The 26,637-nt window shown below is 36.9% G+C and overlaps 7 protein-coding genes across 9 annotated transcripts in view; 2 read left to right on the top strand and 5 right to left on the bottom strand.

The window, feature by feature from the left end:
- Positions 1–842, top strand: part of LOC145912937 (sushi, von Willebrand factor type A, EGF and pentraxin domain-containing protein 1-like) — a 34,708-nt gene extending 33,866 nt beyond the window's left edge. The window contains exons 32-33 of the mRNA XM_083000407.1: positions 24–188; positions 378–842. Coding sequence (XP_082856533.1) covers positions 24–188; positions 378–397 — 185 coding nt within the window. The 3' untranslated portion in view covers positions 398–842. The remainder of the gene's footprint in view (positions 1–23; positions 189–377) is intronic.
- A 2,109-nt stretch (positions 843–2,951) lies between these two features.
- On the bottom strand, positions 2,952–5,960 carry LOC145913314 (lanC-like protein 3). Its single transcript, XM_083000930.1, has 8 exons — positions 5,772–5,960; positions 5,416–5,563; positions 5,222–5,309; positions 5,007–5,104; positions 4,648–4,829; positions 4,098–4,313; positions 3,613–3,823; positions 2,952–3,388 (listed from the first exon to the last, which is right to left on the bottom strand). The coding sequence occupies exons 1-8, from the start codon at positions 5,920–5,922 to the stop codon at positions 3,229–3,231; spliced, it is 1,254 nt and encodes a 417-aa protein (XP_082857056.1). The 5' UTR covers positions 5,923–5,960; the 3' UTR covers positions 2,952–3,228.
- A 455-nt stretch (positions 5,961–6,415) lies between these two features.
- On the bottom strand, positions 6,416–9,323 carry LOC145913315 (lanC-like protein 3). Of its 2 annotated transcripts, none has more exons than XM_083000931.1 (8): positions 9,173–9,323; positions 8,817–8,964; positions 8,623–8,710; positions 8,420–8,517; positions 8,142–8,323; positions 7,680–7,895; positions 7,281–7,491; positions 6,416–7,051 (listed from the first exon to the last, which is right to left on the bottom strand). In XM_083000931.1, the coding sequence occupies exons 1-8, from the start codon at positions 9,321–9,323 to the stop codon at positions 6,892–6,894; spliced, it is 1,254 nt and encodes a 417-aa protein (XP_082857057.1). In that variant the 3' UTR covers positions 6,416–6,891. The 2 variants fall into 2 exon arrangements, with proteins under 2 accessions (XP_082857057.1, XP_082857058.1); XM_083000932.1 differs by having other exon boundaries at positions 9,116–9,249.
- A 498-nt stretch (positions 9,324–9,821) lies between these two features.
- On the bottom strand, positions 9,822–13,813 carry LOC145913313 (NACHT, LRR and PYD domains-containing protein 12-like). Of its 2 annotated transcripts, none has more exons than XM_083000928.1 (9): positions 13,228–13,813; positions 13,121–13,155; positions 12,982–13,065; positions 12,711–12,770; positions 10,880–12,654; positions 10,660–10,821; positions 10,376–10,537; positions 10,026–10,178; positions 9,822–9,959 (listed from the first exon to the last, which is right to left on the bottom strand). In XM_083000928.1, exons 1-9 carry the CDS (start codon positions 13,692–13,694, stop codon positions 9,951–9,953), a joined length of 2,907 nt encoding a protein of 968 aa, XP_082857054.1. In that variant the 5' UTR covers positions 13,695–13,813; the 3' UTR covers positions 9,822–9,950. The 2 variants fall into 2 exon arrangements, with proteins under 2 accessions (XP_082857054.1, XP_082857053.1); XM_083000927.1 differs by having other exon boundaries at positions 9,828–9,959; positions 10,030–10,178.
- Positions 13,814–14,253: 440 nt separating this feature from the next.
- Positions 14,254–16,564, bottom strand: LOC145914602 (uncharacterized). The gene is made up of 6 exons (XM_083002423.1): positions 16,510–16,564; positions 16,054–16,184; positions 15,540–15,720; positions 14,917–15,041; positions 14,537–14,614; positions 14,254–14,331 (listed from the first exon to the last, which is right to left on the bottom strand). Exons 1-6 carry the CDS (start codon positions 16,562–16,564, stop codon positions 14,254–14,256), a joined length of 648 nt encoding a protein of 215 aa, XP_082858549.1.
- Positions 16,565–18,710: 2,146 nt separating this feature from the next.
- On the bottom strand, positions 18,711–20,702 carry LOC145914235 (uncharacterized). The gene is made up of 6 exons (XM_083002031.1): positions 20,651–20,702; positions 20,308–20,435; positions 19,848–20,028; positions 19,381–19,505; positions 19,125–19,202; positions 18,711–18,836 (listed from the first exon to the last, which is right to left on the bottom strand). The coding sequence occupies exons 1-6, from the start codon at positions 20,700–20,702 to the stop codon at positions 18,711–18,713; spliced, it is 690 nt and encodes a 229-aa protein (XP_082858157.1).
- Positions 20,703–22,043: 1,341 nt separating this feature from the next.
- LOC145914601 (organic cation transporter protein-like) lies at positions 22,044–26,599 on the top strand. The gene is made up of 14 exons (XM_083002422.1): positions 22,044–22,189; positions 22,699–22,803; positions 22,954–23,077; positions 23,357–23,460; positions 23,574–23,728; positions 24,091–24,215; positions 24,295–24,399; positions 24,522–24,611; positions 24,675–24,769; positions 25,009–25,091; positions 25,259–25,408; positions 25,694–25,802; positions 26,034–26,294; positions 26,509–26,599. Exons 1-14 carry the CDS (start codon positions 22,044–22,046, stop codon positions 26,597–26,599), a joined length of 1,743 nt encoding a protein of 580 aa, XP_082858548.1.
- The last annotated feature ends 38 nt before the right edge of the window (positions 26,600–26,637 follow it).

The raw sequence follows: 26,637 nt of genomic DNA, 5'->3' as shown, positions 1-26,637 counted from the left end.
TAACCAACCGTGTTTTAACGCAGGCAACTGTAATATCCAATCTCCCCATCTTCGTTTTGAGCGAATCTCTCATCCAAGTCGTCGCATGTTCCGATTTAGTTGTGCTGATGGTTACGTTTTATTTGGAAGGAAAAAAGTCGCCTGTTTAGACAGCGGTGAATGGGGGAGGGAATTGCCGACATGTGAAGGTAATATGAAAATAAACTTTCATCTAAAAGAGTAGGTCTATTTGTGAGGTGTTTTAGCATAAGTAGTACTTAAAGTCACCTTCTTGTATCCCAAAGTATCTTAAACAGGCTATTTTTCGTCAAAGGCATGAAATTTAATAGACCATAGGGTGCGTTGCACTGACCTTTAAAGCTTGATTATTATTGTAGCAGAAGTTGAGCAGCCTTGAGTATTTTGTTGATGGAACAAGAACTGGCAACAAGCTTATTACATACATTTCTTTCCGCGCTTACGCCTACATCTTGTTTACGTCATGTCATATTTCATGTGTTAACTATTATTTTATCACAATGTGAGTGTGGGTACTTTGCAACGTCATTCTGTTAGCGGTCGTGTGATGTAAACCGCCTTTGAAGTAGAGCTGATTTTTCGGAAGGAGTGAAAATGTGCCCGCAATTGCATAACAAAGCCTCATTATGGGAAACGAAATTGACCTGTACTCCATTATTCTATATCCCACTGTCCCTTTCTCGCAATATCGTGTATCACATGACTGCGTGTTTAGGCGGTAACTCTTTCGCCCTTATAAAGCATTCCATTCTAATTATATGATTACATTCTATTTTATTTGGTTGCATTCGATTATTAACCGAATATTCGGATTAAACCGCATACCTGTATCCCAGTCGAGTGCACAGAGGAACAGGCAATTTAGGTCAGCCTACCTTCATTAAGACTCATTGTGCCAGCGTCATCGAGACAAATTGACGGCAGTACCCGGTAACTGACCCCTCCTTGCATTTTAAATCTATTTTCAGTGAATTCTTGCCCGAGTTAACCTGGTGATGTTCGAAATGGTTTCAGCGTGTCCGGAAACACTTTTGTTTGTTTTGTTATTTTACAACTGGTGGGCGAAAATCACAGGCAACAGTCTTCATTAATGCCTTCATGTTATAGAATCGTATTTAAATCGGCCAATATTAGTTTTCTCGCTTCTCTGGCGGCGGTATTTCCTAAAACACAATCATATCTCTTATGTTAACCACGTTATGGTTAGGTTTACCAAAGTAAAATAACTTGAACGGGCTCACAACATATCTTATCAGTTGCGGTTGTCGCCGTTTAAACGATAGCCACATTGACTTGCTTAATAGAATCAACGAAGGTCTTAATAATCTTAATTGCTTTGGCACCTTTTCAGCAACTAAATTTGATGCCATTGCATAGAGAAGAGTTGCTACTTACACAAAAACGCAATTTCCATTTTATGTTGCTTTTTTTAACAAAATAATGACTAACCAGGGGGGCAAATGTCCCTAGGGGGGATGGCTAAACCATTTTTTCGGAGGCTAATTTTGAGCAAAATTTGTAGATATGGGATTGATCTTTCGTAAAATTACAAATGATTGGACACTTCAACGATTCATTTTTCCACAAATACAGCCTGAATTTAGTGCTCTATTTTTACCATAATTTTCAGCAGCACCCACCATCAAGTAACTACCTGATTGAAATAGCCCAAAAACCCCCCGTGGGCATTTCCCAGCACCAAAACTTATTTTCATAGAAATACCAATATGCGTCCTGAAATATTGTAAAAATATTTATTTTATTACTGTTCTTTGTATTGTACTTCGGTGATCGTTCAGTGCATCCACGAAAATCTGGCTCTTGTTGGTAAGCCGGGTCGCATATGTGTGTTGGGGGGTTTTTACGATACAGCTCCTACGCAACAACGTGTCAAGAATTCGCACCAGTTGATTCTCATCAACTTTCATTCCAAAGCGATAAAAAAATGCACTTAGGGAGAAAAGGTTGTGCCAACAGAAAATATTCAAAACAGGATCACAGTTTTGTGTTTCTTGGGACATCTCTCATATAAACCAGTCTGTGGAATAGTCCAATCCCTTCCATTCCTACTATTTCAACCAGCAATAAGTTTATCATGTAGGGGAATAGTAGCCTATCCTGTACGGATTAGTGAGACAAAATGGTTTTGCTGAATTCGCGAGATTCATGTTATAAATCGCTGTTGATTTACCTGCAAAAAGTGTCGGGCATAAACAAAGAAACTGGAAATTATAAAGAGATTGCATGGCTTACCGTTATTATATATCACGTATCGTCAAAATATCGTTGTGTTCCATTTTATTTAAGATTGTTCCTTCCAGCAAAGTCGTTAAAGGTTCAACAACACTCAAGCATCCAACACGTTGTTGAAAAGAAATAGCAGTTGTATCCACACCTGTGTCTACATTACATTCTACTATCAACAGAATCTTTATGTTTCTGCTTGTCCGATGTATCGGTAGAAATATGTACGTTGCCAAATACAAGGGAAACTTACTTTCTTTGAAGAATTGAAGTGATTTGACTTGCATTCCAACTGGAATAGACCAAGATTATAGCAAGTTGAATTGCGCACTTGACAGAATTGGGCGAGTTTATGCGTTTTATCACCACTGGCAACATTCCTCGGCCTTCATTCGCTAAATTCAAAAGAATTTGATTTACGACGGATCGTTCCATCCGCGGATTTTGTCTCCGGTGTTTCGCAATCACACCCGGCATGCTCGAGTAATATGAAGTTACTCCTGTGAAATGTAGGAACTAAAAAGGCAAAGCAGTGCCTTAAAGAGAACGGTTGAACTGGTTGTTTCAGCAAGCTGTGTAACTGGACCGACTGCAAACAACTTTTATATTCTCGCTTTATCAGGCGCGACAATCAACTATTTTATGGTAGGATTGAGAGAATCTTTTTGACATGGAAAATTTTTCACATGAACAAGAATAAATTATATTTATTTCCACGATTATGTGGCTACGCCAATAAAAAACAACATTTGGGACAACGTCCCACGATTATCTTAAAACGACCGATCTCTGCCGTACCGTGGAGTCTTCCAAAGCAGAATCATATGCCGAAGTAGCACAATTTCACTGCTCTCCACTGAAATTACATGTTCGATATAATTATGGAACACAACAAGATGGTAAATGCCTGCAAACATATGGCCATGTCATTTTAGCAATAACAAACAACGCCAGGCAAAAAGGTGGTTAAAATATGACGTTTGACAGAGGAAATTCTCCTTTATCAGGATGCAACATGTCGTTTAGATAGCACAGTGTACCGGCGAGTCCCTCAAAGAGGCTGTAGGGGAAATCGGGAGTGCGCGCACCCCTCTGGAATTGCTCGGTAAACATAAAGCTGGCAAACCTGTAAAATTCTTGTGTAAAATAATGCCGTCAATTCGGTGGTTAGGTTACTGTGCAAAGTGGGAAGTGCAAGAGAAGTCGTTCATGACTTGACATATAGCATGGCATAAGAAACAACACAATATATTGACAGTCACCAGCGTTTGTGCATCTGGTACAAATGTTCTTAATATCGTCTAATAGAGATGTGTGTGTCACATATCAATTAAAATGGATTAAGATTACCTTTCGGCTTGGTACAAGTACTTGGCTTCACCAGTGAGTCTATACATCAATATAAAGACGTATCCACTTCCAGCTACACCGTGACATATTCCGGGCCCTTTCTTAAGCAGGCCTTTCAGCCACACGGTGTCAGAAAGCTGCCGACACACATCCAAATATTTTTGTTCCCGACCAAATACAAGGTAAGCACGCGCAAACATGTAAATAGCCCCTAAAAATAAATGATTAAATTGGTTTTCATTCATTCTTTAACAAAAAAATTGTGTAGTTTTCTATTTTCTTGTTTGGTAAATTTGAAAAAGATTCCTACCATGGAATTTTTTAGAAAAGGAATGAAATTCAACTTGAGTTAAAAAAGCAAATGCACATGGACAAAATTCAAGGTTATTGTTTTGAGGTTACTTGTGACATATCTCAGCAAGTAGAGTTTTGATAAAAACTAGTCAACACCAGTCTATTCATGTTTATGAAACTCCAAACTGTACCTGCAGCTCCATGACACCAATGGATGAGCTCTTCGCCATTTTGTGCAACTGTAAGATCCTTTTCCAGTTTTGTAGCCAAATTTCCTTCTTGCAAGCAAAGGTTTAAAAGAAAATCAACAGATGCTTTTATGAGTTCTGCAGCAATCGGGTCTGCTTGCAAAAATGATGGGAAACTTAAGAGAACTTGAAGAATTCCAGCAACTCCATGACCAGCCCCTGACGACCAAAAATATTCATGATAAAAAGCAACTCCATGACCAAAAATATACATTACTTTACCAGATGAGAAACATGGCTGTGTGTTTTCCCAAGTAAAAACTACATTTTTTTGATAATAAATTGTTTTGGGTAGAAGTTAGCAACACAAAAGTTTAATCTAAAAAATACATTTTTGGTTTCAAAGAAAATATTTAATTTGATACATTATACAGCATACATAATGTCTTGGTAGACAGCATTTTTATGTACTTGGGGAAATAATAACTAACAGAAAAAATGATCACAACAACTTCAAGGGTTTTACTAGTTTTATGTTAGGAAAGGTACAAACCCAAAGATAAAGTCCCATAATAAGAATACATCAGAGGTATGTTTCCATCAAATGGAATGCAGGCCCGAAGTTTTTTTCCAGATTCCACAACTGTCTGACAGAGTTGGTGAATCTTGCTTTGCGGCAGCACTTCAATTTGTAAGTGTTGTTGCAAGAGAATCACTCCAAGCAGGTAACCGGCCCTTACAATTTAAGTTATGACAATTGTAAAAACCATAACTAGGACAAAAAGATGTTTTACAGATTTTTAACTGTAGCTACTATTTTTAACACCACAGGGTTTGTATGCTTTCCCCTTATTTTCATAAAACCTACTAGAATGTAGTTTGTGCTCGATGCTTAAATCAACTGTTTCATACCTTCCTACAAATAACTCATCCGATCCATTTTCAAGAAAATCAATTACTTCACAATGCGAACTCAAGTCTCGGTAAGCTTGTAGAAACTCCTGCGATTTCTAAATTTGAAATATAATTTATTTATACTAAGATCCTATGATGCAAATATTTATCTTAAAACTTATATCTAATTTGTTTGTTTTTATACTGTTGAAACAAATGAAAAAATCATTTACCTTACTGTCACCTAGTTTGTTGTAGATCAATGCAGCAACGGCATATACCCCACCATTTTCTAATAGAAACGACACTGGATTTCTTTGCCTAAAAAAGATCAGACCTAAAACATTGAAGAAACAAACACACAACCTCTATGAACAACATTTTAAGCTTGCATCTCAGTAATTTTATTTAATTTACCTACAACCACCTGGTATGTTTCTTTCTGCAGTGTTCCAAAGCAGCATCAAGGTAGTTTTTGGCTGACGTCAGGAGACTTTGTGATTGTTCAGGAAAATAACCACATTTTACCAGATAGTAAAGAGAATAGGCAACACCAGCAGCCCCAAGATACAAACCTAAAAAGGGGCAATACAAGTTTACAACTAAATGCCACTACAAAAAACTTATTAACAAAAGAGTGTTGCAGGCATGTTTCAAAAATGCAGTTCATCTTCATGGGCTTGAAGGACTTGACAGATTAGCAAATAAAAACCAAGATACATTGTTTTCCACCTATTTTAAACCACACATAATGCATTTATTTAAATAAGAATAGTTTTACACCTCCATTGCAGTTTTTTTCGGTTGCTTGAAAGTTTTTAAGAATGTTGTCCAGATATGTCAGCACCCTTGTTCTAAACAGCTCAGGTGAAATATCCACTGCACCATCATTACTGTAGGGATTGTCAAAATATCGCTTGCTTGAGTGTGCCATGTGGCTATGATTTTTATTAGTGACGTGCCGAATCCTCTAAATTCGGTTCCGGCCGATACCGAATATTCGGCAGTTTTTGCCGAATAAATTCGGCCGAATTACTTGTGACGTCACGCAAACGCAATGCTTTTAATAGCAGAGTTTTACTGCAAGAAAAACCGCCGTGTTACAACAGGGTAGATATTCAATTATTATCGTAGTCCTTTGGGTTTTTTGGTCGCCTTGGCCGTCGTTGGTAGTTTCCAAGTTTATCACCGGTCTTGCACCGGGTGTGGGCAAAATGAACACTATATTGAGTATTGACTTTCGTTTATTGAAAGATGTCGTTAGCGACCATGATGTCAAAACTTAAATCACAAAAATAACCCGTCAACGTAGCAGTTTTATTGTTATGTCACCGAACAGTCATATGGCGTTGTTGATTCTGCGTTATAGTAAGATTGCGTAATACCATGCTTTCGCATAGCAAGTGGCTGATCCAGCTTGGCTGCGAACCTTATTGTGAAAACAATTCCGTTTGACTGCAACGTGTATTGTAAACAAACGCAAAGACTTTTAAAAACTTTCTTCGCACAAGCTTCCTCAGTTGCTGCAAATCACTATGATTTTTTTGGCATGGATAATTTTTAATACGAGTTGACTTGTCGCTAAATGTAAGCTATTTTTTGGAGGTAAGTTCGACAATGTGTGATGGTGTTAAGGAACGAGAATAAATTATATTTATTTCCACAATTACGTGGCTATTTAATAGTACTTAAAAAACAACATTTGGACAACGTCTCTTTGATCATCTTTAAACGACCGATCTGCCGTACCGTGGAGTCTTCCAAAAAACAGTATCACATGCCACAGGAGCACAATTTCAACTCTCTGCACATAACCTACATGTTCGATGGTATTGTGGCATACAACAAGATGGTAAATGCCTGCAAACATAGCATTGAGAAACAATTCCAGGAAAAATGGTGGTTAAAATATGACGTTTGATAGAGGAAATTCTCCTTTATCAGGATGCAACATGTCGTTTAGGTAGCACAGGGTACCGGCGAGTCCCTCAAAGAGGCTGTAGGGGCAGTCGGGAGTGCGCGCACCCTTCTGGAATTGCTCGGTGAACATAAAGCTGGCAAACCTGCAAAATTCTTGTGTAAAATAATGCCGTCAACTTCGGTGGTTAGGTTACTGTGCGAAGTGCAAGAGAAGTCATTCATGACTTGACATATATCATGGCATAAGAAACAACACAATATATGGAAGGTCGCCAGCGTTTTTGCATCCGGTACAAACGCAACGTTCTTTATATCGTCTATTCAAAGGCGTGTGCGTTACATATCAACTTGAACAAATATAGGTATCAGTACCTTTCTGCTCGGTACAAGTACTTTGCTTCACCAGTGAGTCTATACATTAATAAAAAGACGTATCCACTTCCACCCACACCGTGACATATTCCGGGCCCTTTCTTAAGCATGCCTTTGAGCCACACGGTGTCAGAAAGTTGCCGACACACTTCCAAATATTTTTGTTCCCGACCAAATATGAGGTAAGCACGTGCAAACATGTAAATAGCCCCTAAAAACAGTGATTTGATTTCTTTTTTTTAAAGGAATTAAATTCTAGTTTTTCATCAAATACTGTGGCAAAAAAAGTCAAGGTTACTGTTTTACGGTTACTTGTGATCTATTTCAGCTACTTGAATTTTGACAACTATCAGTCATCACTCACTGCTTCATTCATATGTTGGAAACTCCAAACTTTACCTGCAGCTCCATGGCACCAATGGATGAGCTCTTTGCCTCTTTGCGAAACTGTAAGAGCCTCTTCCAGGTCTGTAGCCAAATTTCCTTCTGGCAAGCAAAGGTTTAAAAGAAAATCAACAGATGCTTTTATGAGTTCTGCAGCAATTGGGTCTGCTTGCAAAAATGATGGGAAACTCAGAAGAACTTGAAGAATTCCAGCAACTCCATGACCAGCCCCTGATGACCCAAAATATACATTACTTTACCAGATGAGAAACATTGCTGTGTTTTGTTTTAGGCAAATACTGTATCTTTCCCCAACTTCCAAAATAAAAAATTTAATTAAATATATTAGACAGCATATATAATATATTGGCAGAGAGCATCTTTATGCACTTGGAAAAATGGTAACTAATGCACTAGAACAAAAAATCATAGCAACTGAGAGGGTTTTTCTCGTTATATGTTGGAAAAGGTACAAACCCAAATATAAAGTCCCATGATAAGAATACATGAGAGGTATGTTTCCATCAAATTGAAGTCGTGCCCGAAGTTTTCTTCCAGATTCCACAACTGTCTGACAGAGTTGGTGAATCTTGCTTTGCGGCAGCACTTCAACTTGTAAGTGTTGTTGTAAGATAATCACTCCAAGCAGGTATCCGGTCCTTCAATTTAAGTTACACACTAATTGTAAAAACCATGATATTTTTAACAAAATAGGGTTTGTATGGTTTTGCTTTATTAACACAAAACCTAGATACCTTCCTACAAATAACTCATCTGATCCATTTTCAAGAAAATCAATTACTTCACAATGCGAACTCAAGTCTCGGTAAGCTTGCAGGAACTCCTGCGATTTCTAAATTTGAAATGTAATTTTTTTTATACTAAGATCCTGTTATGCAAATATTCATTAACTCTGATTCGTTTCAATTCTGTTGAAACAAATGGAAAAATCATTTACCTTACTGTTTCCTAGTTTGTTGTAGATTAATGCGGCAACAGCATACACCCCACCATTTTCTAGTAGAAATGACACTTGATTTCTTTGCCTAAAAAAGATCCAACCTGAAACATTGAAGAAACAAACACGTGCCCTCTTTGACCAACATTGTTAACTTGCACCTCAGTAATTTTAATTAATTTTCTTATAACCACCTAGTATGTTGCTTTTTGCAGTGTTCCAAAGCAGCATCAAGGTAGTTTTTGGCTGAAGTCAGGAGACTTTGTGATTGTTCAGGAAAATATCCACATTTTACGAGATAGTAAAGAGAGTAGGCAACACCAGCGGCACCAACATACAAACCTGTCAATAAAAAGTTTAACTACCACCAAGATAACTTATTAAGAAAAATAAAGTGTTGAATACATGTTTTGAAATTGCCATTCATCTTTATGGCTCTGAAAACACATTAGCAATTCAAAATCAAGATACAATTTTCCACCATGATTTTTACCTAATTTAAGCCATAAAAAAAACTTTTGCATTTAAGTAGAGAAGAGTAGTTTTACACCTCCATCGCAGTTTCTTTCAGTTGCTTGAAAGTTTTTAAGAATGTTGTCCAAACATGTCAGCACCCTTGCTCTAAACAGCTCAGGTGAAATATCCACTGCACCATCATTACTGTAGGGATTGTTAAAATAACGCTTGCTTGAGTGTGCCATGTACCAAGATTTTCATTACAATGCCTATTATCACAATCCTACAAAAGAGTTACATTGTACGCAAGTAATTTGTAAGCTATAGAAATAAGCACAATAGGAGGCGCCAATAAGGGAAGACTCTACTTTACAGTACAGCTGCAACCAGTAAATAATGCACAAGAACACCCACCACATGTAATAAGAAAGAAAAGTATAAATCTATGTTGACATGTCTAGCACTTATTGCACAAAAAAAAAATTTGGTTAAGATGGCTCAGGAAAAATGGCCACACAATGGATTACTGTTTTGGGAACATAATGTTAAAACAGTTGGCGTTAAATTTAATACAGTGCAAAAGAACTGAAAAAGTAATGTACATTAAAATGTAAAAAAACAAACATTTAATAAAATCTCACGAATTACGCTAATTGTAACAGCAATACTCTATTAGTGCTCACAGAAGGCACTTTGCTCCATGATAAAACAGTTATGAAAATGTAGAAGAAATTTTACAAGAAGCCACAATCATAACTATTGTCGGACAAAAACAGAATTCTTTTCTCTTTACTGTGGGACTACAACTGAATGGCAACCAAGTTTAGGACGGATAAATGTTCATTCTGCCCAACAAGCAAACAATTCCATTTTCATCGACTCTAAAAAAGTGAATTTGTAAAGACAGGAATTCGGCAACGTGACTGTTGATATGCATGTTTTCTTACTAACTCATGTCTTTTTCGTTCAAGTTTCTGCTCTCCATTGGAGGTGAAGTTACAATCGGTAGTGTGAAGCACTCTGATGTTATGCAAACAATCTATCAAAGGCTTGATGCTGTCATCCTTGAGATCATTGCAACTCAATCGAAGTTCATCCAGCTGAACATTCCACACAAAACACAGTGTCAAAACTTACACATTATCTTAGTGTCTGATACTTTTTGAAAACACAAATAAAACATTAAAGTAGGAAAAAAAAGCCACTTTCTACCTAAGTCAAAATTGCTGCAGTTATGTTTAGAAAACAATAACAGAATGTAACTTGTCTAATAACAAAGTATTCTAACATTTCTTACCGGAGACGGAAGGTTCTTTATTTTGCTGGAAAGCGAATGAATGGCTGGGGACTCCACTCCACACTGCTCCAATCCCAATTCTTTCACTTTAGAAACTCCATGTGAAAGTTTTTTTGCACCAGGAACTCCAATATCATTAAGACTCAAATCCAGTCGTTTTAGCTAAAGGCCACAACATGCTTGTTGGTATATTGTTTACACACATACATTTCAAGCAAATTATCATGCTGATACACATAGTCTGAATTTTTTTCATTTAACACAAAAATAACTAAATGGAATACCTGCCGTGGAAGGTTTAAGAGACCTTCAGTGATATGTACACATCCAGTTTTAGTTATCCCACAGCACACAAGATCTAGATTATGAAGCCTTAGAAGGCATTGAACTAATATCTTTACTCCTTCATTGCCAATTGGACTGTAACTGACGTCCAGGGTTACAATCTACAAAACATGGAAAAATGGTGAAATACAAAAACCAAACTTTGGCTGAAATTCTTACCTCTGTAGTTCTGTGAAATGCTTTGGAGAAAATGTCCAAGCTGTTGCTCAGAAACAAAGTGTGGGTAAAAATCATTAAATTAAATTTTTGCTGAGGACTTTTTTCCATTAAGTATAAAAAACTAGTGGCATCAGAAGGGTCCAGGGTCAAATTGTTGTCCTGCTGACCAGACAAATCAATACTTTCCAGCATACAGGTTGTAAGGGACTCTCTAAAATCATCTCTGTTAATTTCCTTGCACCATCCCCAAACCTGCAGCAGTGACTCTTTGCTTTCGTGGTTGTTTTGCCGAAAGTCCACATGTTGCATTGGCATCTGGCTTTCTAGCATCTGGTCAACCATGAATGTCTTGAGCACATCCAGCTTTTCATTTATCAGAGTCGTGCAATTCTTTTTTAAAATGTCGTCCAATACGTCCACTGTATATGGGTTGTGAATGCCAAACAGAAGTTTCACCATGTCTCTTTGTTGCGGTCCTAGATCAGTGATATATTTCTTGAATTCAGCAACAGGCAAAGAGATCATGTGCGAAGCAGAGAAGAAATCTTGAATGATGAGATGCGCGAAGCAACTTAACTCACCGTCAACTCTCCGCGTCATGAGAGGTGTGCCACTTATAAGCTTTTTTGAGCTGTTCAAAAAAGCGCTCTGGATTTCTGGTTTGACACCGGCCTCCTTGAAATGATTGCTGGTGAACTGCACCCTTCCTTCAACAAGACCATTGAAAGCAAGCTTCGCTATTCCAGACACATCCCATCTGATGTTGTACAAGTGACTGGAGTTTAGGTAGCATTGCACAACCACCAGCAACACATGAGTAACCGTTTTAAGTCCTTCTGCTGTGGTGATGTGGGATGACAGAGCAGAACATATCATGATACACCAAACTGGAACATAGCACATTGCCCTCAAATCTGGGTATTGTTCCATCCACTCCTTTACCTTGCTCCAATTGGTGGAACAGATCTGCTCCCCAAGTCTATTTTGTGCATCTTGATCAAGGCCTAGTATTTGCAGTGTGGTCACAGGTCTAACTTCCTGGTTAATTGAGTAAGCATAGTGTGGACGACTCGTCCACAACTTGTAAACCTTGTTTAATATATTTCCTAACATCAGATTTTGAAGCAGATTTGCAACAGTGTATTTCTTTTCAAAACAGCACTTGGTGGGCCTTTCTGTAAACTGGTTTCCTGGGGTTTCATCAACTCCATCAAAAGTAAGCAGAAAGTGTTGCGGTGTTGCTTGGAGCAAATTTAAAAGACACCTTTTTTCATTGGATGAAAAACTAGCATCTGCAGTCGAGTATTTTAACAGAAAATCAATAAGATTGGTTTTCTCTTTGAAATTTACATCTCTTAGTTGAATAAACAGGGTGTGTTTTATATCCAGATTCAACGTGTCAAAACCAGTTGTAACTTCCTGGGCTACAGTGGTTTTTCCAATTCCTGCTTGACCAATTAGCAGCACGTTTCCAGATTTGCTGGAGACAAACTCCTGTTTGTTAGTAGAATTTCTGCCTTGCTTATCAGCAATATGCTGTGTGTTTTGCCTAGCCTTACTAAAGATCTGATGTAGTTCCACATTTCCTGGACCTATGCAGTAAACAGCTTTTTTTGCTTGCCTTTGGCTGTTCAAGTTAATTTCTTTGATTTTCTGAGGTGTTGATGAAATCTGGACACACACACACTGAAGTTTATGCTTTATATAACTTGGTAGGGGCTGGCAATGATTAACTTGGTTCAAATGTTTTTGTATGGAAGATTGAAGCTTTGTTTCTAAGAAAAGGAACAAGATTTATATGCATACAAAAACAGTGAAACAATGCACTTACGAAAGTGATTTGATTCCACAGCAGCATTTTGCATGCTTGTTGACCCAGCATCAGTGGTAACTGAAATAGAGTTTGATTATAATGTAACATGTGTTATAGTCATTGCAAGTAGTTTTGATAACAAAATAAAACTGTGTTTTGTTTCACCAAAACTTTCAGCACATCTAGGCAAGTTTTAATGCAATAACTGCAGTGACCTTTCTAAAAGTGGTGCATTACACACAATGCTAACTGATTAAAAACAAAATATAGTCCATATATGTGTAAATACCTATTGTAAAATTTTCAATACTTGTTGCAGAGACATCGACCTGGTTATGATGGCTGTAAGGAGTAACATCAGCTGGTTCAGATACTAAGAAAAGCAATAGTTTTTGAATAATTACCTCAACTGCAAAATAAATACTTACATCTTCTTTTCGATTCACGGTTAGCATGCCAGTTCCTAAAAAAATGCAACACTTTATGTCTTCAGCAATTTATTATTATTGTTTCATATTTGTTTAAGGAATCTCACCCTATAGTTGCTTCTGTTACAACTGTTCTTGAATAATCACTGAATTTGTCACCAAACAATTCTGGTAAACTGTGAAGATGTTCTTCCAAATTTTGTCTTAGTTCATTTCTGTGGCCATGCACTTCATCAACAACAAAACCATTTGCCTCAAGAACAACTGTTGCTGTCCCAGCAGATTGACAAACATCGTTTGATGTAAGAGTCATTGAATGTGTATAGGCATTTGGATGAATTTGGAGTATGGCCCAAGTCAGGGCAGTTGCTATTCCACCAAACAGAATGGTTTGGTCTGGACTGAATACATGACTGTTCAGGGGTGTTGGACTTACATGATAATTGACTGGTTGGTCACTGCATGAATTAATTCGAGCTCTTCCAAAACAATTGGCGACTTTGAGCGTAAGAGAGCATGAATGATGAAAAGTTTCATTTCCAATTTGGCTGCACGATCTGGCTACTAGAGGCATTTTGCAAAGTGTTTTCCGCGCCCAGATTATACATTTGTCAAAAATAGTTAGCCTACACAGAACTCCCCAGGGAAAGGGTTCATAAATTTACAGTTTTGCACTGCACTAAAACAGACGCACCTCTGTAAGTTACGTTTATGTGGCAGGGGGATTTTTTCGCGGGAATTTACCTGGTATTATTTTAGAAGATTTTGTTGTAAAAATATTTTAAATGCAACATCTACTCAATAAAACCAGTGAGAAATAAAAGGACACATATTGCAAAAATATATCATTTGTTTGTGACTTCATTGAATAGTTTTTAATTTTCAATGAAACATTGAAATCCTTTTTTGTGAAGTATACGTAAAAATAATAGCCTTTATTATCTGGATTTTCGATAAGCTAAAGTTGGACCTAATCAACTGTGTATGATATGACGTTGGACTGTTTAACATTTCGAGCGACTCACTGTACACATGCTTCCATAGGTATTCCAGATTTATTGCAATTATAGGTTCAAAATACGTGCATGGTCAATGTTTAATGTCAACAGTTATGAGTTGTTTTTCTGATGGTTTCAGTTGAAAGCCACATCAATATCAGCTGCTTGAAACCAGTTGGTTACGTTCGGTGTGTACTTGAACTGGAACCAAGTCTGTTCAACAACATGTTATCAGATAATGTATAGGTCCATATACTGATTTCATCACGTAAAAATGCGTAAAACATTCTAGCAAAGCAAACACTTTAACGAGCATATTATTGTCTATGAGTGCTTGTTAATGGGATGTTCTTAGAGTTAACTATGATTTTCGTAAAAATCTAATTAATTAATTTAAATTATTAAACAGCATTCTCACTTCTCTCAGGCCTTTCCAATTGTTCACAATAAAGAAAGTATTTGGCTCAATTTCGCTTGTAGTGCTCTGGCCGTCCACCTATAAGGTAAAAATTCCTTAAATATTTTTGCCATGTTTTTTGGCTTTTCTCGCAAATACAAACTTAAGTATTTGGTCTAAATAAATTGAAAACTTCAAAATCCAAAAAAGACCAGAGACCATAGGAGGGTTACAGACTTTAAACAATAGTAACCATCAAAACATTGTGACAGAATCTAACGATATTTTGGTTAGAATGAAGAGGAAAACGTCTGTATATTTGCGATTTTGTAACAGTTTCAAACGCGTATTTTATTCCAAACTACTGTAAGTTCGTCCGTAGTTATCAGGTTAGAAATTACCCTGAAATCTCGAACGGGACGAGGGAATGTCAGGGTGATGTTCGCACCCCCGTCCTTTGTGATGTCAGTAACACGTGACCTCACCGAATCGGTGTGAATACCCGTGGGGAAGGAGTAAACAGAAGCTGCGAAAATAATGGAATAACAATTTGGCAGTTTGTTAGTAACTTTTTAAAATTTGTTTTACTGCAGATCTTAGTGACCCCACAGTTTGTATAATTTAATTTTGTACAACCAATTGACTCCGAAGCCACGCGGTGTGTAGCGGCAATTTGCAGTGTGTCGAAATAATAATACTCGAGATTTGTAGTTTGTAACTATCTTATCTTAAAATGTCAGCAATATATCAATCTGAAGCACTTTGAATCCGCTGGTATTAGGACACTACGTTATCAAGGACCAGTTTCTGCCACAATCATGGAACTAGTCTTTGAATCCATACCGGAACGTTTGTTTGATTGAAAACAGTTCATTATTGTCACTGTTTACAAATATAATGTTTTTGTTGCTGCCAGGCATATTGTAACTTAATAATCTGTTCTTCTGGCAAAGATAAAACGTAACTTTATTCACCGACGTTTCGCCTGTTATTCAACAAGGCTTCCTCAGGGTAAACTGTTTACCTTGTCCTATGTCTCTTGAGTTGCACCGGTATTGAATGTCGCGAATCCTAAACGGAGACTTGACGAAATTAACCACGAACTTAAAGATCCTAGCAGACCTCTGCCAGCGGGAAGGTGCCGCCAACACGTATTTGCCCTCAGCGCTGTTCGATTTTGAAGGCACGATGTCACAGTTGGTGCACTGAAGTGGGAAGTTTAAAATCATGACAATATTATAACGTTGTTCTGCGTGTTCTGTACGAGACATGGTTGCCAATGTAAAACCCGTCATTTGTATTAAATATATCTGCGTAAAGTTATATTGTCCCTTAAAGCTCTACTCCTAAGGTTGTAGCAAGCAATATTGTTAGTTGTATCTCACGTTCCCGATTATGTAAAAATGCTGTTTGGCCTGTATATTGAAGCAAAATAAATCCTTTATTCACATGATTAGTCATCATGCTATGCTTCATATTGCGTCAAAAAAGTTCATTATTTTGCAGCCGAAGAACATTCACATCTTTTTAGTGCTTACATATATCCAGTACACAGGGCCAGGAAATTGCAAAGTGCACGTTCCCCTGCCGATGTTAGCCGAATTGGTCACCATGTTTGCACCAGACTTGGTTTCATTCTGATTGAGCGTCCAGGTATTGAGGTAGCGCACTGCAGGTTAACATAAGTTTAGAAAAGAGAAAGGTGTCTTAAGTATAGGTTCGCTGGCATCGCAGCCAAGGCATCGAGTGACTGATCCAGCTTGGCTGTGATGATTGGCTGCGATGCCAGCAAACCTAATGATCTCGATACGATGCGATCTTGTCTTGTCATGCGATATCACATGAAACATTTGCAACAAAACTTACTTCACAATGGACAAATACCAATATACCCAACATCTCTTAGCATTTTGCGCAAGTGAAAAGTGCATATAACTACTTTCAACATTACCTACAAATCCGAAAGACACGATAAATTTAGTGGAAAATCTTACCTTGAGCGCATGTTGTCGCAATGAACAAAAAACAGACAAGAATCACAAACTTCATGTTTCCTTCGAAGTAACCCGTGTTCAGTATAGTGATAAACTATGTCGATAATTTTTGTCACACTGGCGCTCGTTATATATACGGAATCCGCTCCATTCAAACCTGTTAAACCCGTTGAACTGAAAATAGTTTTTGACCAAAATTTGCATTAAAACCGCACTGTTTGGTTTCCAGGTGGCCCGAATTCCACCGATTGGCGCATACATTAAATTATACCCTAATATTTTTCTTAATCTGATGCCAAACGTAATTATCCTGCTTATCGCTTTACATACAATTAATTTGGAAAATACGAAAAACGGTTCGTGCAAAAGAATTTTATATGAACACGCCTTGTATGTATGGAAATGGGATGCAATTAGTTGCGTCGTATTTCTAAACAACAATTAGTGTGGAATTGACTGTATACAGAGACCAGACATTTCATGTGCTACATTGACTTCTTTGTCTGTTGGTTCGAATATTGTTTGTGACTTTTTGTAGCTCAAAGTGCATACAAGAAAAAACAATCACTGCTGGAAAATCTACTTCATGTTTGGCAACTTCGTACTCAGTGGTCGAGAAAAATTCACAAAATAAACGAGAAAAGTAACATACACAAGATGGTATTGGTCAAGAGTAATATACACAAGATGGTATTGGTCAAGAGTAATATACACAAGATGGTATTGGTCAAGAGTAATATACACAACATGGCATTAGTCAAGACGTATTTACAGTACATAACAAAAATCTCGAAAACGATTTCAAAACTTTTTTAAAAAGGGACTTGGGAAAAGACAAAAGGAACAGGTTTATGTACAGATATTTCACCATTTATACAAACTTGTTGGTGCAATAGATCATACACGTATGAGTATATGTTTTGCAACTATAAACATGCAACAAAGTTGGTCTTAAATGTATGTACAGCAATGTTCATGTCGTAGATTTTACAAGTTTGTTTACTATGCATCTGCAAACATTCCTTTACAATTGGAACCTGTAACAAAATAAAAGAACGTAAACTTTTTCTGTATTTAATAATTCCAAATTGCAGTAAAATGCCGCTCGCGTGTTGCGGTTTCTGTTCGTAGAAATTGACTAAAGTTTAACGCAAATCGGATTTCTAAAATCCTGTCGCGACCAGTGTATGTAAATTGGTGGTCGTTATTTAAGAGGCGGTTACTTTACGTGCATACGTTAAAGTCCACAAAAGTCAAACCAGTTTAAAACCGATCAAAACCCCTCCTTCGACGTAGTGCCACGAAATGCTATAAATACACTAATTTCTGCCACGTACCTCTGTGTAGCCAAACTTCGCATAGGGCGTACTTGTTGTCTTATTGTTCAAAGCTCGAATTTGCCATTCATTTACTACAAAACAATAGGTAGTTCATTTCCAACGCTCAACAACACCTTTATATGCAATTTGTCACGTGAGTTTGTGACGCAACAGGAGCGAAATTGCCCTTACTTGAACGAAATCTTAACCCGCAATTACATCGTGCGAGTAACAATTACTAAAGAACGTGGCTGTTGCGTCATAGACGAGGCCACTTGCCTACGCACAGCTTTCGTAAGAAGCATCAACGTCTGATTGTTTGTTTAGGCTAACCTTTATTGTAAGACTTGTGGGCTGCGGTATGGCGTCTCATTCAGATATAATGTGAAACTGCGCGTACACAGAAAGCGATTAAGTGGCTAACATTTCTATGGTGTTTCGCCCTTGTTGCGATTATCGCCCAGAAACAAAATGATGAAACCAACGCTTTGTAATATTAACGGTCCAGCGCCAGGTTTCAAACACACAAACAAACAAGGAAACGAGGAAAATATAGTTATGTGGAATTGCAACAAGGAAAAAGGTTTTTTTTTCAACAGCAATAAAAAAAAGAGTGGAACCTTTTTAAAATCTCGTAATTCTTCCGAAAAATTTTGTGTGGGCATGCGTTGAAGAACCAATTTCTTGGTTATGCCCAAAGCTATCTTATAAATTAAAAGAACGTTTTAAAATAAGTGACCTACACTAGTAAAGTTTTCTTATTTAAGACGTAGCGACGTGAAAAATAACCAATTTCAGGACACTTCTAAAAACAGTGTTTTACTACGAAAATAGTTTATATCTTCTCTCCCAAGCGAGATACATTGTTTCAGATGCATTTTTTTAAAAGTGAGCGTTTCTCCTTTTGCGTCTTAACTCTTCTTCCTCGTTTCCAAAATCTTCGAAATGCGCAACTGAAATATCAGCAGCCGAAAACCATGTCCCATCATAACGGAACTGAAACCAAATCTAAAAAAAACTAGGTTTAGGAAGAAACTAAATAGAAATGCAATGACACAAGCTGTGGTCGTACAAGCATTTACTTGGAACTTCCCAGGAACCTATGCTAGTATAATGTTATGTGGTAAGATTTAAGTCATTTTGGAATCCAAAACGTATAATAAGGATTCGAAATGTTGGAATTCTGCATTCAGCACCAATACGCTTTACGTTTTTTTGCTACTGAAATGCCCTTCCTTGTATGTATCAAGAAAGACCTGAAATTATAAGAGGAAGCGATCTAATCAATAAACTCACCTCCTTTTGCGATTTTTGCACGTTCTGGACCATAAAGGTGTCCGGGGTCGGCGATTTAAATGTGTTTGGGTGGTCAACCTTAAAACAAAATAAAACATCTTAGTTACATACGCTGATCGCAATTGATCAATACGTCGGCTGTGTTTTAGAGCTATCACACAAATCGTGCCTGTATAGTGTCTAATCAGTTTAATCGTACGTTTTATTAGGTTGTGCGAACTGCAAATGACAAGGTGATTATAAGTATAATTAATACCGTAAAGTTTTTAACTGGAACTGGAAAAGTGATCAAGTAGTTCGGCCATCTCCCGTCGCCCTGCTCATAAACACGACTCCTGGCTTCCTTTTGTTCAGTGTTGGTTGGAAACGAATACACGGTGACTGGAATATGCAATAAACGCGGTCAGTAAACACGCGTTACGTTGCTATATTTGTCCATTTACAAGAGCAAGAATCTATATTCTCCATTATCAAGTGTATGGGTAAAATTTTTATCCTATACTTGCGCTTCGATTTGGCGTATTTAAGTTGTGTTCAAGAATGAACCGTAATTGAAGCTCGGCGATAAGAAAACGTATAAAAATCTCAGTGTTATTAATGATAAACTTATGGATCATGTAAAGCCAATGAAAACCACTTTTTGCCACGCCGTGGTTGACCTGTTAAGTGCAATTATAAGACAACCTATCTTTATCAAGAAAAGTTGTACGTAGAAGCACTTACGCTGCCCGCCATCTTCGGGGTCACAATCGAAATTAACCTCAGATTCATCAAACTTCTCTTCGAGAAAGTTCATAACAAAAGTAAAATGCCCGATGTCCTCCCAAGCCTTGTTGGAGGCGGAGAGAGCGTACACACCTTCAGCTGTGTTTGAACTGCTTGGAACGATGTCGCAGTTTTCACACTAGACAAAGCAAATGTTCGTAAATATAAGTGTTGATTATTGTATTCCGCACATTTGTAAGGCTTTGCTTGCACTCAAAATATAGATTATACGATTTAGAAAAAATGCTTTTAGTCTTTGGAACCTTGGCAAATCAAAAAGAACTGGAAGGATGGAATGTCAATACCCCGAAGTTTTGTAATAAGTTAAGTTAAAATATCATGCAGAAATAGGCACAAAACGTATGATTTCACTGGACATATGTTTCCATGCTACATGAAATTTAAAAACAACTCTCACATGAAACCAGTAGACTGGAGTGGGAAAAATGAGCTTACAACTCCCGTTGCTGATGTCACCGTATTCAAACACTCCTCTTACTCCTCCGTGTTGCATATCATTCGCTGGCCATTCTTCGATGTACGCAACTATACGTAAACCCACATAGGTAAAAAATCATCACTTTGACGGTCAAGGTAATCACAGACAATTCACAAGAAAAACAAACGATATTTATTTGCGTTGCATATAAGTATCATTTTTGCTATACAAAAATAATAACAATACTCCTCCCTTGGAAGTTGGCCGCCGTACACAATTCAAAAAAAAGTTTTACGCGCAAAAAAATCAGACGTAAACTTACCTCGAGAAGAGGCCATCGCGGCGCAAAGCAAAACTATTACTGCCGATTTCATGCCTTTGTTTGCGAGATACTATCCAACAGTAAGTTTGGAAATATGAACCTGAAACTGATGACAATACGATGACCATCGTTCCTTTATATGCCCTTACACAGTGTGTGGTTGTTAATTGTTTGTTGATTTACGCAAACACAAATGAGTTCGTTTTTGGTGAAATTCTGACATAGTTGTGACTCAAATCACTCCGCCCGCGATGTTTGGTTGTAGTTAATAACGACTTAATTTCACCTCTCAACCATGAAATTTACGCCATAATTGTTGCTGGTGGTATAACGGGAATTGTAGGCGTTAATAATTGTGGGTCGACATTCATTAATTGCGGTAGCGTAACGTTTATCATGGGAAAGGGAAAGACGAATCATAAACATTTGTTTACCATCGCGGTTTTGTAACAACTGTGTCGGTTAGGATAAAACCCTTGTAGTCCAAACAAAAACTAACCACCATATAACCCTACGTCAGCCTGTTGATCGAGTAACTGATATCACCCGCATTTAGTGGGCATAATATGGCTTAAATTCGTTGTGTACTGAGTTTAATTTTATAGTGACCTTTGTCATTTTACAAGTTCGTTCAGTGATCTTAACAATTGTTTGTTGGGCGTAAATGCTTGTAAATTACAACAGTGGAAACGTCCTACAAACAGGATGGCGAGTAGCACCTTGGGCCAACAACTGCATGCATCGAAGCGGTCCAAATTCCACAACTGTTGACCGTCGTCAAACACTCAAGGTGTTTGTTCGTCGCGCATTCACAAACAGATCTGATGTGATTGTGGATCTGCTAATTGCTACAAACACTGGTTGATGATTCTTTTGCACAGGACGTGATTGCTTGCTTATGAAATGTTTGCTGTGCCCCAACCAGCTGACGACCTCGCGGTTTGTGAGAGGAAATGCATTTAAACATAAACCCAAGCATTTTAAACGTTGTTTGTCCAAGTTTGGTATTGAAATATCGAAACGAGGTTATTTTTTAAAAAAATTCGGCAAGTTTAGTCCAGAAACGCGAAGGATATCCTTTAATTCGAAAAGACTTGATCAAAATGTGCTGAACAATCATATACGCACCATGTGCTAGAAATTATTAACCACATCTGATAGCAATTGGCGTAGTCAGATGAAACGTTTTCTGTCATGCACAGTCGGTGTCTTCTCGAAAGTCGTGCAACGTCTAATAAATAAAGCACGTATATTTTATGCCGTATATCGTGTTTTTTTCGTTTATAGCAATTACTTACAGCTTTGCTGTATTGGAGCCAAATTGAGTACAGCAACTTTTGCCTAGGAACGGTAGAATTTAGTCGCGTAAAAGAGTTGGAACAAAAACAAAACCATGATTGATTTTGACGTGGTTTTATCCAAAATTGGTGGAATGGGAAGATACCAAATATTGTTAATATTGATGGTGTCGTACAGCAGTCTACCGGTTGGCTACAACACTATTGCGCCTGTTTTTATGAATTACACTCCAGATTACAGGTAATCACGTAACGTTTCTTAGGTTCCGATAATTTTGCTGCTATCTTAATAGAGTTGCCTTCACAGCTACAGAAGAGAAGAAGTTTTAATAAAGCCCTCTTACAAGCACTTGGGCGGCTCAATTTGTTTTTCATAATTCGTGACGCCTGTCATTTTGGCGTGCTAAATCATCAAAGTTTGTATTTATTTCAAGGATTTAGAAAATTTAATACCGCAGCTCTAGCCGATACAAGTATTTTTTTTTTTTTAAATGGCATAGGGTAATTTAGTTACCTCTTGTAGTCTTCAAAGTACCAACAAAATTTGAATAAAGCATTTGGAAAAAGGCGGGGAAATTTTTGCGCCAAAAGGCTTTTGTCATCTCGTAACATATTGTATTTAATATCCAAGTTTGTACTATTTTTTTGAAACATTTAAAGGTGTTATTTTAGACATTCAAAGGCTGTGTACTCCTGTCTACAGTGTGTTGGCATTTGTCTGAATTTTATCATATTTTCCTTTTGTATCAGATGCAAAATAAGCAACACAAACTGCACCATTGGATTAAGTGAAGAAGATATACTGAACATAACAACTCCACAAAAGGAAGATGGTACCTACGACTATTGCTCAAGGTAGTGCCAGTAGGATTTAAATGTTATGTAAAAGTCTCCAAAATAACATGTATTGTGATTCATGGACTAATTTAATTATGGCTATATTTCCTGACATATGTGTTTATGTGGCATGGTCATTAACTACAACTTGTAATATTGTTTTTGCAGATTTCAATATAAAAATGCAAGCACCACTTCAAATGACTGCTTCAATTACTCTACACCTAAGATAAAATGTGACGACGGATATGAATATGACCGAAGTACCTTTACTCAGACTGTTATTACTGAGGTTACCATAAATATTCATATTATTTGTTCAAATGTTTAATTAATGTATCCTTAATATGACAAATTAAGTTAAGAAATTATTTGTTTTTATTGGAGGAATGACAATTTGCAACACTTTGTTTTGACCATACACCTATATGATCAGAGCAAATACTAAATCAATTTTAAAGTTATTCCAGAAAACAAACGGAAAAAGTGTACACATTTACATAATTGAGTTGTTGTTATTTGTTTTATTTAGTAGTTTTATTCAGTTTTTGAAATACTAAATGTCTTTTAGTTTAACCTTGTTTGTGAAGATGCTTGGCTTGACTTCTTGGCAACATCAATCTTTTTAATTGGTGTTTTGTTCGGAGTGATTGTGTTTGGATATATAACAGACAGGTTTGTACAACTACTTTACCAATTGTTTCACCTGCATTTATCTAAAATGATATTCTTTGTATTGGTAATATATAAAAAGTAGATTTCCTGGTAATGGTCAGTGGTTTTTTTAGATTCGGACGGAAATTTACAATGATTTTAACAGCTGCTTTATGCTTTGCGGCTTTGCTTGGGTGCTGTTTTGTTCATAACTTTTGGCTCTTTGTTGTGTGCCGATTATTTGCTGCTGTGTTTGGATCTGGTATCTTTTTGTCAAGCTTTATTTACTGTAAGTTTTTTGGAAGTTTGTGAATCAGTTTTGTATACAGTGATTTTACAAGACTGTGTAAACTACACAGAAGAGAGATTCCATAATGGCGACATGGTGTAGTTTACACAGTCTTGAACAGCTACACCTAACACCAGCAAAGACAGAGGCTAGCATTAGGTACTTGAAGCTTTGCTTGGTTTACAAGCTTGTGCCCGCGTTAAGTGATTTATATATACATGTCATATAATTTTATAAATTTATATATTTATAAATATATACCTTATTTCAAACCGTAAATAACAAAGCTACAGACCAGGTATCCTTCTCAGCAGTCAAATGATCCAGTTAAATTTTATTAGAGTTTGTATATTCTTGTTTAGTATTGGAAATTACCTCCAGTCGATGGAGAACACTGGTTGGAGTCAGTTTTCAACTTGGCTTTGCAATTGGATATATGATTTTGTCTGGGATTGCTTACTATTGGAACAACTGGCATGACATGCAGGTGGGACACACAAAAAATGGGTGTATATGGGTAAAGTCTTCATTCTGTCTGCATTGCAGGTTAAAAATTTTGTTTTTAGTTTGTGATGGCAATGTTTACCCTTCCGTTTGCTCTTTTTCTATTTGTTATACCGGAATCACCACGATGGCTTTTCTCCAATGGGAAAAATGAACAGGCGAAGGAGGTTGTGTATTTTTTGTTTACCATTTTTGTTATGTGAACAAAAAAGAAGAGTTACCCAAAAACATGTCTTACTTTTTTGTTTCAAATCATAAAGCTGTTATTTTTGTTTTTCATTTGAACTAGATAACTAGAAAAATTGCAAAGTACAATAAGGTTGAATTAGACGAAGGTACATTATGGCACGAGGCAGAACAATCTGGTGACCTCAAGAAGGTAAATCTTAAGTATTATTTAACCTTTTTCACAGATTTTTGAATAAAATCCTGTTTCTTTAAGGTTCAAGAAAATGATAACACCAAAACCTATTCGTCAATTGATTTGTTCCGTTCTCCCAAAATGAGATTAATCACCATTTTACTGATACTCAACTGGTGAGTGAAATGACTTGAGTAACGACCTGGTTTTCTGTGGTTTTGCAGTTAGAAAAAAATCTATTTAAATCATTGTATGGCTGATTTGAATTATGCTGTTATTTCCATTTTTGAAGAACAAAAAAACTGTTCTGTAAATATAAACGAAGTTATAAACTTTTTAGACTTATATTTTGATTAAAAATATGATTAGCTGACAGGTTCTAATACAAGATATGTTACATTCTTATTTTAAACAGGTTTGTGAATGGATTAATATATTATGGACTTTCACTTAACGTTGGCTCTCTAAATGGAAACATATTTATTAACAACACTTTAAGTGAGTATATCAATTTGTGTTTTATGCATATACTGCAGTTAATTCTATTTCCATTATACCACGTTGTAGTTAGCTAACTGTTTACACAGCACATATCAGAAATGTTTTTACTAAAGAAAAACGTATTTAAATTTGATTATATTGATCAAATCACCGCCCTTTTTCAGATGGAGTTATGGAAATAGGTTCATACATATTTATAATTGCCTTAATGGACTGGACTGGTCGACGCATAATGCTTGCATTTATGCTTGTGTTTGGTGGAGTGACTGTTTTGTGTGCAACCATAGTTGATCAATATGCTGGAAACGACCAAGGTGTCCAATTTCAAATGTTATTTTTTGTGAAATAAGCTGTGATGAAAAATTGTGTATCACATCAAATGAGGCCCATACAGAAATGTAATCACATTTTGCAAAAATAGATGTTTTAGTTTCATCTCAGATTCTCAGTCATGTTGACAAACCAACTGAGTAATCAAAATCACCTTATTTGCACACCTACATTTGTGTATTGTGAAGGTTTTTTGTAGTTTATACCAACGACTTTTTCCCATTTTTTTACAAGGTTATGAAGATAGAATATAACGTGTCTTTGTTCAGGCCTTCAGACCTTGAGTGTTGTATTTGCCATGGCGGCAAAGATAGGGACTTCTGGTTCGTTTGCCGTCATCTACAATTTTACCACTGAACTCTACCCAACAGTGGTCAGGTAAACTTTAATAAAATGTGGTCAAAACATTTCATGAACGTGGCAACAAATACGACAGCCTGAAAAATTATGTTGTTTTCTACTGTTAACTTTACATTCGCATGAATCTCACCTTAAAATACTTGTATGTCTGTGAGACAACACAATATGATGTGAGTGCAGACAAAAAAACATTAACATACGTTCATCCCAACAATCACTATAATGTTTATACTCTTTTCGATTGCGCAGATCAAACGCTGTTGCTATGGGGTCAACCGGTGCTAGAATCGGAAGCATTATTTCGCCCTTTGTGATAAGCCTACAATCATACATACCTTGGTTACCGAATGTGATATTCGGTGTGTTGGCGCTCCTCGCCGCAGCTATGGTGGTATTATTACCTGAAACCAAAAACATCGATATGTTTGAGACTCTTGAAGAGGCCGAGTTATTTTACGCGTCCAGAAATGTGGGAAGTTTAAATGCGAATCAAGCGATCATTGACCAAAAGTAAGTATTCTGTCTTACCAAAAACTTGCAGGAGGCTTCTGGGAAAGCACATATTTATCTCTTTTTGTTTGAAAAAAATCTTTTTCTTAAAGTTACAAAGCATGACCACTTTCCATCCCATCACTTTCGCCAACAAGCGTTTTACCATTTGCTTATTGTTTTACTGTAAATTTAAACCAATGTCTTATGTTTTTTTAATTCCATATCAAAACAGGGACATGACGAAGCCGCAAGAAAATGAAAGCACGGGGCATCGCCAGAGTGGGGAATATGACAACCCGGCACTCGATGGAACCGAACTGTGACAAATTGTCAACTGTTCAAAATTCTTCTATAAAACTAT

Source organism: Ascidia mentula, chromosome 9 (genome assembly GCF_947561715.1).
Source record: "Ascidia mentula chromosome 9, kaAscMent1.1, whole genome shotgun sequence".
NCBI classification, from domain to species: Eukaryota; Metazoa; Chordata; class Ascidiacea; order Phlebobranchia; family Ascidiidae; genus Ascidia; species Ascidia mentula.
This window is presented reverse-complemented; position numbering and strand designations above follow the sequence as displayed.

What these genes read in the sequence shown, in the direction of transcription:
- LOC145914601 (XM_083002422.1), top strand. Translation starts at nt 22,044, where the DNA reads ATGATTGATTTTGACGTGGTTTTATCCAAAATTGGTGGAATGGGAAGA. An exon ending in ACCTACGACTATTGCTCAAG is followed by an intron (nt 22,804 to 22,953) that starts GTAGTGCCAGTA and finishes TTGTTTTTGCAG; the next exon opens with ATTTCAATATAAAAATGCAA. An exon ending in CAAGCGATCATTGACCAAAA is followed by an intron (nt 26,295 to 26,508) that starts GTAAGTATTCTG and finishes ATATCAAAACAG; the next exon opens with GGACATGACGAAGCCGCAAG.
- LOC145913313 (XM_083000927.1), bottom strand. Translation starts at nt 13,694, where the DNA reads ATGCCTCTAGTAGCCAGATCGTGCAGCCAAATTGGAAATGAAACTTTT. An exon ending in TCTTAAACCTTCCACGGCAG is followed by an intron (nt 10,538 to 10,659) that starts GTATTCCATTTA and finishes TGTGGCCTTTAG; the next exon opens with CTAAAACGACTGGATTTGAG. An exon ending in CTTGAACGAAAAAGACATGA is followed by an intron (nt 9,960 to 10,029) that starts GTTAGTAAGAAA and finishes TCACTTTTTTAG; the next exon opens with AGTCGATGAAAATGGAATTG.
- LOC145913315 (XM_083000931.1), bottom strand. Translation starts at nt 9,323, where the DNA reads ATGGCACACTCAAGCAAGCGTTATTTTAACAATCCCTACAGTAATGAT. An exon ending in TGAAAGAAACTGCGATGGAG is followed by an intron (nt 8,965 to 9,172) that starts GTGTAAAACTAC and finishes TTTTATTGACAG; the next exon opens with GTTTGTATGTTGGTGCCGCT. An exon ending in TGCAAAAAGCAACATACTAG is followed by an intron (nt 8,711 to 8,816) that starts GTGGTTATAAGA and finishes GATCTTTTTTAG; the next exon opens with GCAAAGAAATCAAGTGTCAT.
- LOC145914602 (XM_083002423.1), bottom strand. Translation starts at nt 16,564, where the DNA reads ATGAAGTTTGTGATTCTTGTCTGTTTTTTGTTCATTGCGACAACATGC. An exon ending in TGCGACAACATGCGCTCAAG is followed by an intron (nt 16,185 to 16,509) that starts GTAAGATTTTCC and finishes GTTAACCTGCAG; the next exon opens with TGCGCTACCTCAATACCTGG. An exon ending in GTCCCGTTCGAGATTTCAGG is followed by an intron (nt 14,615 to 14,916) that starts GTAATTTCTAAC and finishes TTTACCTTATAG; the next exon opens with GTGGACGGCCAGAGCACTAC.
- LOC145914235 (XM_083002031.1), bottom strand. Translation starts at nt 20,702, where the DNA reads ATGAAATCGGCAGTAATAGTTTTGCTTTGCGCCGCGATGGCCTCTTCT. An exon ending in CCCCGAAGATGGCGGGCAGC is followed by an intron (nt 19,506 to 19,847) that starts GTAAGTGCTTCT and finishes TGCATATTCCAG; the next exon opens with TCACCGTGTATTCGTTTCCA. An exon ending in TTCCAGTTAAAAACTTTACG is followed by an intron (nt 19,203 to 19,380) that starts GTATTAATTATA and finishes TTTTGTTTTAAG; the next exon opens with GTTGACCACCCAAACACATT.
- LOC145913314 (XM_083000930.1), bottom strand. Translation starts at nt 5,922, where the DNA reads ATGGCACACTCAAGCAAGCGATATTTTGACAATCCCTACAGTAATGAT. An exon ending in CGAAAAAAACTGCAATGGAG is followed by an intron (nt 5,564 to 5,771) that starts GTGTAAAACTAT and finishes GCCCCTTTTTAG; the next exon opens with GTTTGTATCTTGGGGCTGCT. An exon ending in TGCAGAAAGAAACATACCAG is followed by an intron (nt 5,310 to 5,415) that starts GTGGTTGTAGGT and finishes GATCTTTTTTAG; the next exon opens with GCAAAGAAATCCAGTGTCGT.